General features: G+C 36.7%; 1 protein-coding gene across 1 annotated transcript; it reads left to right on the forward strand.

Annotated features, from left to right (window-relative positions):
* Positions 1-1,870: 1,870 nt before the first annotated feature.
* Positions 1,871-11,955, forward strand: LOC141832906 (putative 1-phosphatidylinositol-3-phosphate 5-kinase FAB1C). The gene is made up of 11 exons (XM_074720272.1): positions 1,871-2,965; positions 3,052-3,822; positions 3,908-4,061; positions 4,137-4,481; positions 5,509-6,336; positions 6,432-6,766; positions 6,860-6,986; positions 7,069-7,230; positions 7,338-8,849; positions 8,924-9,181; positions 11,445-11,955. Exons 1-11 carry the CDS (start codon positions 2,526-2,528, stop codon positions 11,697-11,699), a joined length of 5,187 nt encoding a protein of 1,728 aa, XP_074576373.1. The 5' UTR covers positions 1,871-2,525; the 3' UTR covers positions 11,700-11,955.
* The last annotated feature ends 832 nt before the right edge of the window (positions 11,956-12,787 follow it).

Raw genomic sequence — 12,787 nt, forward strand, 5'->3', positions numbered from 1 at the left:
AGTTTGTGACATTAGTTGAAGGATTGAACATGAACATGAACATTCAGATTGATTGGATTGGGAGCGAGGGATTGAGGGCTGCGGTACGATTCAGTCAAATATAACCACGCATAATTCATAAACAGGCACATGCATCTAATTGACATATTCATTTCACGTACGGCAATTGATCCATCGAGGGCGCATTCAAATTATGAAAATTCTACGTATTTGACTTTCAGATTTGTCAAGCGGTGTTTTTTTTTCGTCGATTATTAAAGTGCTGGATTTAAAGTTCATGTGATGTTTATGTCCTTTCATATCCGTGAGACCAGTTTTAAAAGATAACTAAGGGGGCAGATTCATCTTTTTGTATGTGATATGATAGATTTTTAAAAAATAACATTACTTTAGTGCTACATAAATCTTAAAATTAGTATCACCGTGTGTGTTGATTTTTAAAATTTAACACCATATTAGTGTTGATTTTTAAAATACAATACTATAATGAAGTTGTTTTTGAATGCAACACCATATTGGTTTGGAAAAACAATATCAAATTGCCTCATTTTTAAGCAACAATTTCGTTTGTCAAACATGAGAAAATCAAATAAGATTATCATTGATAACCTTGGACAGATAACCAAAGTTATCAAAAATAACCCTCAACTAAACGTCTTCTCAAGGTTACAATATAGCATCAAAATACCTATATAATTTTTCAGGTATTTAAGAATCGAGTCCCAACTATGATAAATTATGAGTGATTAATCTAAGAACACTAACCCGCTGCTAATTAAAAAATAAAGAAAAAAATAATTAATTATATTAATTTTAATCTTTTTATTTAAATGCAAATAAAAGATAAATTTAATAATATGGGAGGATATATATTAGTGAGATAAAAATTTAGTTGTGATTATTGTAATTAGTTGGTTTAAAAGGACATTCTTCATCATTATCCATCCGTGATAATTGACCATTGGTTGGGAAGCTGACCCTACACCAGATCTAACCTCCCGACCAATGGCCAATTTAAGAATATATCCATGGGATGGATTTTTGTGTTTAATTAGCAAAACATTATTATAATTGCATGCTTATCTCTTTTGAACCTGATTGTTATTATTTTTATTTTTTGGGGGGAAAATAAAAAATTCACACCTAAACTAAAGTTTGGTATTCTCTTCATTTTACCCCTGTGAATTCGGTAAATTATGTTTTTTTACCTTCAAACTATAAAATTGTGAATTTTTTTTTGACCGTGAGGTAAGCACGTGCCACCATAATTAATGGTCATTTTGCTAGAGCATTAATAAAAATATTAAATTTATAAACTTTTTAAAGCAACGATATTATTAATTTTTTATAGATTCATTGGTAGCGTGAGAGACTAGCTAATTGATGAGACAATAATAAGTGTGAGAATTTTTGATTTTTTTTTTATAAAGTTTAAAAGTAAATATTAAAATAACATCTTAGCATACTTTTCATTTTAAAACATTTTTAATATTTTTACATTAAAACTAGTTTTATCAATTTATTTGAAATAAAAAATATATTAAAATATTATTTTACACGAAAGGAAGTTCTTTTAATGAAAATGATAATAAAGGGCGAAATTAAAAAGTTTTTAAATTCGAGGAGGCGAGGGGAATTTCACTTTCCTCTTCATATTAATCGTTTTCCTATTCATTCTATCGTCGTCCTACCGTGCAGAGACCTTTACTTCTACCTTAATAATAATAATAATAATAATAATAATAATTATTATTATTATTATTTTTTGAATATTTTCTTTTTTCTTAATGCCGTGGGAAAGCTTTTTGGGGGCGGTGGTGTATAAATCCATCCGCCATTAAACAAATCGCTTCTTCCATTCCCTTTTGTTTATTTCCATCGTCTCCGGCACCGCCACAGATTTCTGCCGTCGCCGAAGATGGGATGCGCCGCCGGGATCTGGTCGCCTGCTGCCTGCCGCCCCTCCTGGAGATGTCGAGCCCGCACCTTCCTCCGCTTCTTCCTCCTGCCCTTCATTTAGCGTCGTCGGCTCGCTCCGGTTCCCAAGGTCGAGCCTTTTTCTCTGATGGTCAGAGGCCCGAGTGGGGTCTTTGCAGAGCAATCAGGGATCGGCTGACGGGTTGAAGCTCCTTATTTGGCGTCCGGATCTGGGTTCGGGGCAGCAAGAGCCAAAAAAGGGATGCTGTTTGTGCTTGCTCTTTCCCGCTTCACCCTGCTTGTACATAGTAGCGCCCGTTCGCCGGTTAGAGAAAGTTTTGGTCTCTTCCGGAGGTTGTAGGTTTTACGGCTTTTGGTTTTTTTGTGCTTCGTGCTTGGCAATCGGTTTTTGGGGGATTGAAAGGAGTCGGAAGACTCGTTTTTTTTTGGGGGTTTTGTTTTACCTTTTGTTTCTTGGGTGGGTGCTTATCTTGTCAGTTTGAAGTTCGCGATAGATCTTGACAAGAAAAAAGAGGGGAAAAGAAAAAGAATTACGGAGGGAAGGGGAACTGCTAGGTTTTTTTTATGACTGAGAGCAGTTTCAGTTTATGGGAGTTGCTAATTACCCTATTCTTGATCTGATACTAAAGGCCAGATCTTTGGCGAGCATTGTTCCTGACGTGTTGTCGGAATCCGTGATGTCGTCCGTCGGTGTTCCTGCCGTTTGCAGCGAGTGTAGAGAGTACTTGTCGCCCAGGTCTGGCTACCGATGCCGCAGCTGTGGCCGGTTGCTGTGCCGGAAGTGTATGCTCGGTGCTGCCTCGACTTCAGATCGAGCTGAACAGCAGATGGGTCTTTGTAACTTATGCTTTCCAGTTGACAATGGGCCCTGGGAAGAAGCACAGTCTAATGACATCCCAATTGCAAAAACCAGTCCTTTTATATCTCCTGAGTCGCCCTTGTCCAGATCTAGAACTGATAGACTCAGCCAGTTGGTAGAGCTGCGACAGTTGTCTTCTCCTCGCCCACTTCATTGCTCAACGTACAGGTACCTCCATCTTTTCTCATCCATCTGTCGATATCCTTAATACGTTTACTTTGTTGAAGTTTTGATTTGCTTTCTCATAATTGCAGAAGTTATAAAGACGATCAGGGTGAGGATGAGGGGAAGCAGTTTTTCACGCCTATGAGCGTATTCTCTCAAGAGTTTTTGGACATAGATTCTATGAATGTCAGTGCTGGAAATGAGTTGTGCAGCTTCAAGTCAGCAAATTCAAGTCCTTTTGACAGTCCGTGTAGGTCCATTGAACAAGGGCTAGCTAGTCCTCTCCTGGAACAAACTGTCTTTTTTAGTCAAGGTTCACCAAATCAGTTCAGCAAACACAGAGCAGATGATGAGGATTTACTGGAGAATGCTAATGATTCAATTTCTGAGGATGTCATGATATACCATGATCAAGATAGTCTAAAAGTTGCAGAACATTGTGATTTTGAGAATGATCAAATCTTTTACCCTCCTATCCCTGAGGATGAGCAGGATGATAATGAAACTAACTTCTTTGGATATATTGATGAGGATGATGATGTTGATGAGTTATCCAAGTTCTTCAGAACTAGTAGCTTCAGTAGCGATCCCTTCCACAATAGAGAGAAGTCTAATGAGTCTCACAAGGAGGCTTTAAAGAATGTTCATGCACATTTTAGTGCTCTTGTATCACAGTTGTTGAAGGGAGAAGGTGTTTGTGCTGGAAGTGATCCAAAGGGGCAGGACTGGCTGGAAATAATATCTTCATTAGCATGGCAAGCTGCTAATTTTGTTAAACCGGACACTAGCCATGGTGGTAGCATGGATCCAGGCGACTATGTTAAAGTCAAGTGTATAGCATCAGGTCGTCCAAGTGATAGGTATGATATTTTGTTACTTCAGTGTAGTTTATAATATACTTCTCTTTTAGTACTGAGAAATTAATGGGTTGTCATTATTTTACAGCGTCCTAGTCAAGGGAGTAGTCTGTACAAAGAATGTAAAGCACAAACGTATGCTTGCACTGCATAAGAACCCTAGGCTGCTTCTTTTAGGAGGCTCACTGGAGTATCAAAAGGCTCCAAATGAATTGGCATCTATTGTATCTGTTCTCGAGAAGGTTGTAGGATTGGCCTTTCATCTATATTCTTCTTCTCTTTATTTTTTATTGTTAACTCAGTTTCATCATATCCAGGAAACCAATTACATGAATACAATGCTTTCTAAGATAGAGGCACTTCGTCCCAATGTGCTTCTTGTTGAGAAAAGTGCTTCCTCATATGCTCAAGAATATCTTTTGGAAAGAAAAGAGGTATCTTTAGTGCTAAATGTCAAGAAACCACTATTAGAAAGGATATCCAGGTGTACAGGTGCTCAGATTGTTCCATTCGTCGATGGTGTTTCTTCAGCAAGGTTAGGGCACTGTGAAATGTTTCGGATAGAAAAGGTATATGAAGAATTCTCATGTACCAAACAGGCAAGGAAGCCATGCAAAACTTTGATGTTTTTTGAAGGCTGTCCACGACGTTTAGGGTGCACGGTAATGATAAATTTAATGTGATTATCAGTATTAATTGAAGATGTTATGGTGCGATTTTCTTAATTTGTCAAGCCACTTTCGTTTTGTTTCATCTACTGACAGGAAACCATGATTTATTTGAGAGTTTCACTATTGCAATTAAAATATAAGCTTTATGACTTTGCAGACTAGTATATGAAAAGAGATCGGATTGCACTTCCAACATGTATATAAGTTTTATTTTGTGTTTGCTTTATGATTCGGTCCATAGTCCTTACTCCAGCTACAGCTTGTGTTAGTGATGGGCAGCCATATTGCAGCCCATTGGAGTGCTGCATGTGAAGTGGGATAGAATCCTCGTGCAAAATAGTACTTGCCTGATTGGCTAGGTTAGATGTTTTTAGTTGGCTTTGGTGCTTATCGTGTCTGAAGTACTGACCAAAGGATGTTCTTTAACTTCTTAGGGTTTGGACTTTGGCATCCCTCATGCCTTGTCAGCATTCGTCATTGGTTCTCTTGTAAGAGTCTAATGTGTCGAATGTGTTAGTTGCAAATGAAGCTACATTAGCTGAGTAGCAATCCAGCCAACCGTGTAGTTTTGGATGTAGGAGGGAAATAAAATTTTCTGCTAGGTTGAGGGCTATATTTAAGATATCAATATATAATTGATTCAGTAATAATAACTGTTGTTGATGGCATATCTTGCTGTGAGTCGTTTTCAGATTCTTGAGCTAATTGCATCAACATCGAAGTACTGAGAATTGAAGGAAATGAAACTTATTGTTGTTTGATCTAAAGCACTCAATGTTACAAAATGGAGATGCAATATTTAGTGGAACTAAATGTTGTTTTACTTTCAGAGATATTATAAGTTTTACTTTGATGGTACAATAACAACGTGAAAAATGGAATTTATTATATGCCTGAATCTGAATTTGAAAAAAAAAGTTTTACTTTTGATGCTACATCAATAATGTGAAAACATTCTTATATGTCGACTTATTCAATATTAATTTGTGATAATTTTTCTCTCTATACTTATTTATAGGTTCTTCTGAGGGGTGCATGTCTTGAAGAATTGAAGAAGCTAAAGCATGTTGTCCAGTATGCAAGTTTTGCAGCTTATCATCTATCATTGGAGACATCATTCCTAGCTGACGAGGGTGCTTCTCTGCCGCCTAAGTTTCCTATAGTGCCTTCAATTGAGTTGCCTAAGAAGCTTATTGAGGCTGATCAATTTCACTCTACAGTTTCTAGTGTGACTTCTCCTGACAAAAGTGTTAGTAATAATCATCAAAATGATAGGACAGGCATCAAACTTGACATAGAGAGGTTGTCTCTTTCATTGGATATCATCCATTCAAACAAAGAATTACTTGAAAATATTTCAGATCCACAAAAATCTAACTCTTTGTTTGAGTTAACTAGCATTTCTGATATAAATGAATTTTCTAATCAGTGCCCTGAGGGCACTGCTTTCAAATCCTCTCCATATGTTTTCATTTGTGGGCCAAGTGGGCCAAAAACTGGTTTCTCTGCCAAGGAACCAACTTGCATTTCACCTTTATCTAACCATCCTAGCAATCACCAAGGTGCAATGCTTGAACAATCAGTTAAAGAAAGAAGTAAGGATTCTAATGACAGGCTTCTTAGACCAGAAGATGAACATAATAAGTCAGATATTGCTCTTGAGAATGAAGTTCCTGGAAATTACTTTTCCACTGCTGATAACCACCAGAGCATATTGGTTTCCTTATCAAGCACTTGTATAAGAAAAAGCCGAGTTTGTGAGCGATCCCAACTTTTCCGAATCAAGTTTTATGGTAGTTTTGATAAGCCTCTTGGTAGATATCTTCGTGATCATTTGTTTGATAAGGTAAGCAATTTAGCTGAAGGAATATGTAGAACCCTGTTATATGTTTGCCTTTTTTCGCATCTTCTGATGTTTGCAGCTTCTCTGTTTATGATCAGACATATTGTTGTCCGTCTTGTCAAGAGCCAACAGAAGCCCATGCTCGTTGTTATACTCACCAACATGGCAGCCTTACCATCATGGTCAGACGACTTCCTTCTGTAAAATTACCTGGTGAACATGATGGAAGGATATGGATGTGGCACAGATGCCTTAAGTGCAAAAGAGATGAGGATGGAGTTCCACCAGCTGCACGTAGAGTCATCATGTCTGATGCTGCATGGGGGCTTTCTTTTGGGAAATTCTTGGAACTTAGCTTCTCAAGTCATGCTACTGCTAACCGTGTTGCAAGTTGTGGTCACTCACTTCAAAGAGATTGCCTTCGCTTCTACGGGTATTTGATAAAAGAGAATATGTTTGATTCAACCTCTAGTTCAATTTGACTCTTGATATGTGAAGTCCAAGCCCTTTTCCTTTTCTCTGGCAGGTTTGGCAACATGGTTGCCTTCTTTCATTATTCCCCTGTTGATATCTTATCTGTTTGCTTACCACCATCAGTTCTGGATTTCAACTGCCATGTTGAGCAAAAATGGTTGAAAGAGGAGGCAGATTTGGTAAACTATTTATTTTGCTTGTCAGTTTTATTTACATTAATATTAGGTGTTATAACAACAAGTTACAATTTTCTGCCTTCAGGTATCCAGTAAAATAAATATTTTGCATGGTAAGATATCTGATGTGCTTCATGCAATTGAGAGGAAGATCACAACATCTGAGAACGAACCCTTGAAAGCAAGCATTCAGAGACATGTTAACAAGCTGAAGGATTTGCTTATTGAAGAACGGCATGACTATGATGTAAGTGCAACTGCAGCTTCAGAATATTCTTTGTTGGTCTTAACTGAATTTATTTCTCAAGGGCAAAACTGTATGATAAGAAAATTACCTCTCGTTTGTGTCCATAGGTCTTGCTTCAACAAGTTGCATTTGGAAATACTCAACCCCTTCAGGAAATGCTTGATATCTTAGAGCTTAACCGGTTGAGTCGTGCACTTCTACTTGATTCATACATGTGGGATCGTCGACTTTATTCACTGGACTTGTTGTCCAAGGAGAAAAATTGTACCTTGACTGGCTTGCATGTTGTAAACTTCCCCTCTAGAAGCAATCTGAGCAATTTGAGGGAAGAAATTACTTCGACAGATGAATCATTTAGTAGCTTGCCTGGAGAAGCTGCTGCAAAGTCACCTTTTTCAGGTACAATGGACAATTCAAGTTTCCAGAAGAAGAAGAATGGGGATCATAGCTTGGAGATTTTTGACTGTAACACAAACAACATGGTCGAAATGGACTTGTCCATAGAGGGGTACTTAGGCTCAGCGGGTTTTAACTTTGTCTCTAGTCAATTCGAAGATGACACACCTGTGTTTGGTGACAATGGAAGTGCTGTTTTGGAGAACTCAACTTTGCCCACGTCTAGCCTTTCAGATAAAATTGATTTAGCGTGGAGTGGTTCTGGTCAGTTACTGATGGATCAACCAAAAGATTGTTCAGAGGTTGATAAAAGTGGGTTTCTAAAGGATACTCCATCCTACAGGAGGGTTAATTCCCCATTAAGGGTTCATTCGTTTGATTCCGCTTTAAAATTCCGTAGAAGAGTAATCGGTGGTTTCCTTCCTGCTTCTTTGCATTTAAGTTCAGTGAGATCCTTTGATTCCTCTAGGGGGCTTTCAAGCATGGCAAACAATCCACTTATAAGCATGAGAAGAGCGTACTCACAGAGTTCTCCAGTTCCCAAATTGGATAATTTTCTCAATCACACACCTATGCATATTTCACCGATAATGGATAAGATGGCTGCAGGGGCACGCTTACTATTACCTCAAAGTGCTCTTGACAATATTGTTATTGCAGTCTATGATGATGAACCCTCCAGCATCATATCCTACGCTATGACTTCCCAACAATATGGTGACTATATAACATCCTGTTTAGATGAAATTGAGAACTTTAGTATGAGGAAAACTAGTAGTTTTGGTAACCATTGCAGCAACTATGCTGATGGAACAGGTTTACTACCTCATCAGCTTGATCTTGGATCTGATGAGCCTAAAGTTTCTAAGGAAACTCATTTCAGAGTTTCTTTTGATGATGAGTATTCCATTCCTTCAGACAAAGCAAACTTTTCTGTTACTTGTTACTTCACAAAACAATTTCATGCACTAAGGAAGTTATGCTGTCCAAGTGAATTGGATTACATACGCTCCTTAAGCCGCTGCAAGAGATGGAGTGCACAAGGTGGTAAAAGCAATGTTTATTTTGCCAAGTCACTAGATGAGAGATTTATCATAAAGCAAATCACGAAAACAGAGTTGGATTCTTTTGAAGATTTTGCTTCAGAATATTTCAAATGTTTAACAGAATCTATTACTTCGGGTAGCCCAACCAGCCTTGCCAAAGTCCTTGGTATCTATCAGGTTAGTAACTGCTAGTCTTCTACCATTATACTTCAGGTAACATTGTTGTGTGATCTTGTCATTACATGTATCAGGTGTCTGTTAAGCACTCCAAAGGTGGAAGGGAAATGAAAATTGATGTCATGGTAATGGAGAATCTGTTCTTTAATAGGAGTATTTCAAGAATTTATGATCTCAAAGGTTCAATACGCTCTCGTTATAACCCTGATACCACAGGAAACAATACAGTTCTACTAGATCTAAATCTATTAGAGATGAAACCAATATTTATAGGAAGCAAGGCAAAGAGAAGATTGGAACGTGCTGTTTGGAATGATACTTCTTTTCTGGCGGTAAGCAGCCATTCCCTTTTATGTCTGTTACAATATGTTTAGTATATTTTAATTGTTTAAGTATATAACTATTTACTTCTTTTTTTGAACTTGAATTAGAATGAATTGTATATCTTTTTATCTTGTGTAGCGGTTCACATTATATAAAACTTCAAATTGTATTAGGTTGTCTTTGTTAATCATTATGACGACACCTTTGCTAATTTCCCCTCATTGGAACACATTAAATTTGCATGCTGCTTTTAATTCTTCAAATGAAATGATATGGTTTAAAATCAAAACTCTATCAATTTTTAGGACATTTTGCTAATATTTAGCTTAGCTTGCACTTCACTGTAATAATTGAACATGAATGTTTCAATTAATTATCTCAAGATTAGAGTTGCCAGCATTAGTTATTGCAATTATATTATTTACCCTTACAATCAGACATTTGGACCTATGGTGGTCCCTGTATTCTTCGCCGTGCTTAATCCATATACTGATAAATTTTGAGTTAAGTTTCACATCTGCTTACCATGTTACAATTGTATGTAGGTACTTTTTATAGCATTTGGAATTGCAAAATAACGTAGATCAATTTGGTAACACAGACAGAGAAATGAATATTCAGAAATATCATACTTCTATGCACATTATTTACATAACCGTTCACATACACACTGGAAGCTTTTTGCACTTCTATGATTGAAAATAGTAATAGACCTCAGTAAGCATTTGATTTTCTAGTGTGATCAAGTGCTAATATGAAGTAATAAAATTCATGAGATTAACACACGTTGAGGTGTTGAGTATTGGTATGACATGGTATTGAAACCTTACTATTTTTAGCTAATGAACATAGAGTGAAAAGTCATACCATGCTATTGATCAATACTTCCCTTTGTCTTCTTTCTTTGCCTCCACATGTGATTGAGTGAGTCAGAGAGAATGATCACATGTCAACAATTGATGAGTACTGAAGGATACAATGATTGGATAGTTTGGGCGGCAATTACATGGTGGGGAGATTGTGAGTAGATGATCTGATAAAGAGCAACAATAGATTGGATGAACAAGAAGAAGAGGAAGAGAAAGAGTAAAAGGGGGAAGAATACCTATTAGGTCAGTGAACCTTACAGATATTGTTGGAGCTTTTATAGCTCAATAAGAAAATCGTGTCATCCAGTACAAGCAATACCTGATTGGTATATGGTGGCACAACTTAAACTAGTGATTTTTGCTCATGCTTATCTAGTTTTGATATTGGTTCATGTGTGTATAAATGTATATTTTGACTGTGCTCAGTTGCCACATAGCGAGATTAGTAACCATGACTATGTTATTTGGACATGGGTATGAATACTCGATGCTGATTGGTAACCATGACTATGCTTTTTGCACAAAGCGAGATTGGTAACCATGACCACCTTTAAGTTCTTCCTTGATGGAATTATTAGCAGGAGTTTTCAATGATCGGACATACGGGTGTGGCTGATAAAGATTTTTTACATGATAATTAGTTAGGTAGCTCATGGATAAGCATCTTACCTCTGAAATTAGAATAGTTTGGTTATTGCAGGATTCTTGCTTGGCACTTTTGATGATGCAAGAAAGTGCTTCTCGTATAAAATACTTGTGTGACATTATAATTCCTGGATGCTGCACTAGCAGGATTCGTGTTTGACACTTCATTAAGAACATCTCTTGAATTTTGCTTTGTTTACTTTTGATAATGGAAAATGAATAGGGGTAAAGTGATCGTCCAATGCATTTGGAACATAGAGTGTATTCTTGAGAAGAGGCATAGGAAACTTAAAGAAGAGGAAAGGTTTTCATCTCTTCCTCCAACTTATGTTATTTCCTTTGTCTCTTCAAATTAAGGATTAGAGTGGATGAGAAAATCAGTAAGCAAAAACAAAAAAAAGTCATTTGTCTTGATCATAAAAGAAATCCCTTCCCTGACACATCCATAATTATCGAGCTTATATCCTCCAATGAATTTTTGAACTCGCACATTTTCATTGTTAAATGTTTCAGACTATCATACTAGATGTGACCAAAGGGTAAACTAATTTTGATAGAAATACCAGCATGTCATCAGTTGGATAATGCTTTTAGAAATGGAGTAATGGTCTACGTGCTGGTTCTTCTTTACCTTTCCCAATGTTTTTGAATTCTCGATTGTAATGGTATCGATTTCTCTCATCCTACTCAAATTTTGCTATGAGTTATATTTTTCATCAGTCAAATTTTCTAAATTCTTTCTCCCCATGCTTTGCAGTCTGTCCATGTCATGGACTACTCATTGCTCGCCGGCATCGATGAGACGAAGAACGAGCTTGTTATAGGAATAATAGACTACATGCGGCAATATACGTGGGACAAGCAGCTCGAAACCTGGGTAAAAGCCTCAGGCATCCTCGGTGGCCCAAAAAATGCTCCTCCGACTGTAATATCGCCATTGCAGTACAAGAAAAGATTTAGGAAAGCCATGTCAAATTACTTCCTTTCAGTCCCTGACCAGTGGTCTTCTTGAGCCCTCCCCTCGGCCGCAAGATGTTCGACTCGTCCCCACGAATCTAGAGTCGAATTCGTCAATAAAACTTATTCCAGAAAGATGAGAATAGGTACCTATTTATGCCCTATTCCATTGATTTATTCCCCTACTACCTGTATCATGCGTTTGAACCATATGGGATGATGGATCTATCTTCTGGGCATTAAGGATACATTATCTTTTGAATGCCCAGACGCTAACTTGGGGGGTTATCGTCGCTCATATTCTTTAGTCTTGTTCTCATATGTTGTAAGATATTAGTTGAATTAATTGTGTACTCGATGAAATTCAATGGCTTGTTTACTCGGGTGGATGAATAGGAATGGGAAAACAAAAAACAGGGAGGGCAATGAACAAGTTTCTGATGAAAAGTGATCATCTATTCCCATAATGAATCACATTCAAATTTGATCTGTCATCCATGATTGTTAATTAATGAGCTATAACACTCAACATCATGTACGAGCAATCGAGTTCTTTGTAAGGATTAAGACCATGATATTGTGTTTCCTTAACAAGAAGGATTATCTTATAAGAGAATGAACTTTACAATAAGGATTAAGACCATGATATATATATCGTGTTCTAAACATATTTCAGAATGAATTTACATGAGTTGCAAATGCATAGTGAATTACATGTTTTACAACAAGAAAAGTTTCATTACTAAAAAATTAAGATAAAATTTATCAATTTACATGAGTTGCATCCAAGGAAATCATTGACTACTAACTGACAGATGTAATTATTGACAATAAGACGAAGATGTCTCTGACCTGCAGGAAGCCAGTTGAGCATTGCAATATCGTTCATAATATAACAAATAAATACTAAATATTTGTATATATTTTTTTAAAATTGTTAATGAAATTTTTAATAAAATCTTGATCGAATTCGTGGCAAATATTTGCAAAGAATTTATTTTTAACGCATGCAGCATTGCAACAAAGTATGTGATGTTTCACTTATATTCTAGAACTTTTATATCTTCCATTTAGAATAAATAATCACTTCTTTAGTATCTAGAAATCTAGAATAACTCATTTGAAAAATACTTTTTAGCATTT

The sequence above is a fragment of the Curcuma longa genome, chromosome 8 (assembly GCF_044706935.1).
Source record: "Curcuma longa cultivar G26 ecotype Majalengka, Jawa Barat chromosome 8, ITB_CL_G26_1.1, whole genome shotgun sequence".
In the NCBI taxonomy this organism is placed as follows: Eukaryota; Viridiplantae; Streptophyta; class Magnoliopsida; order Zingiberales; family Zingiberaceae; genus Curcuma; species Curcuma longa.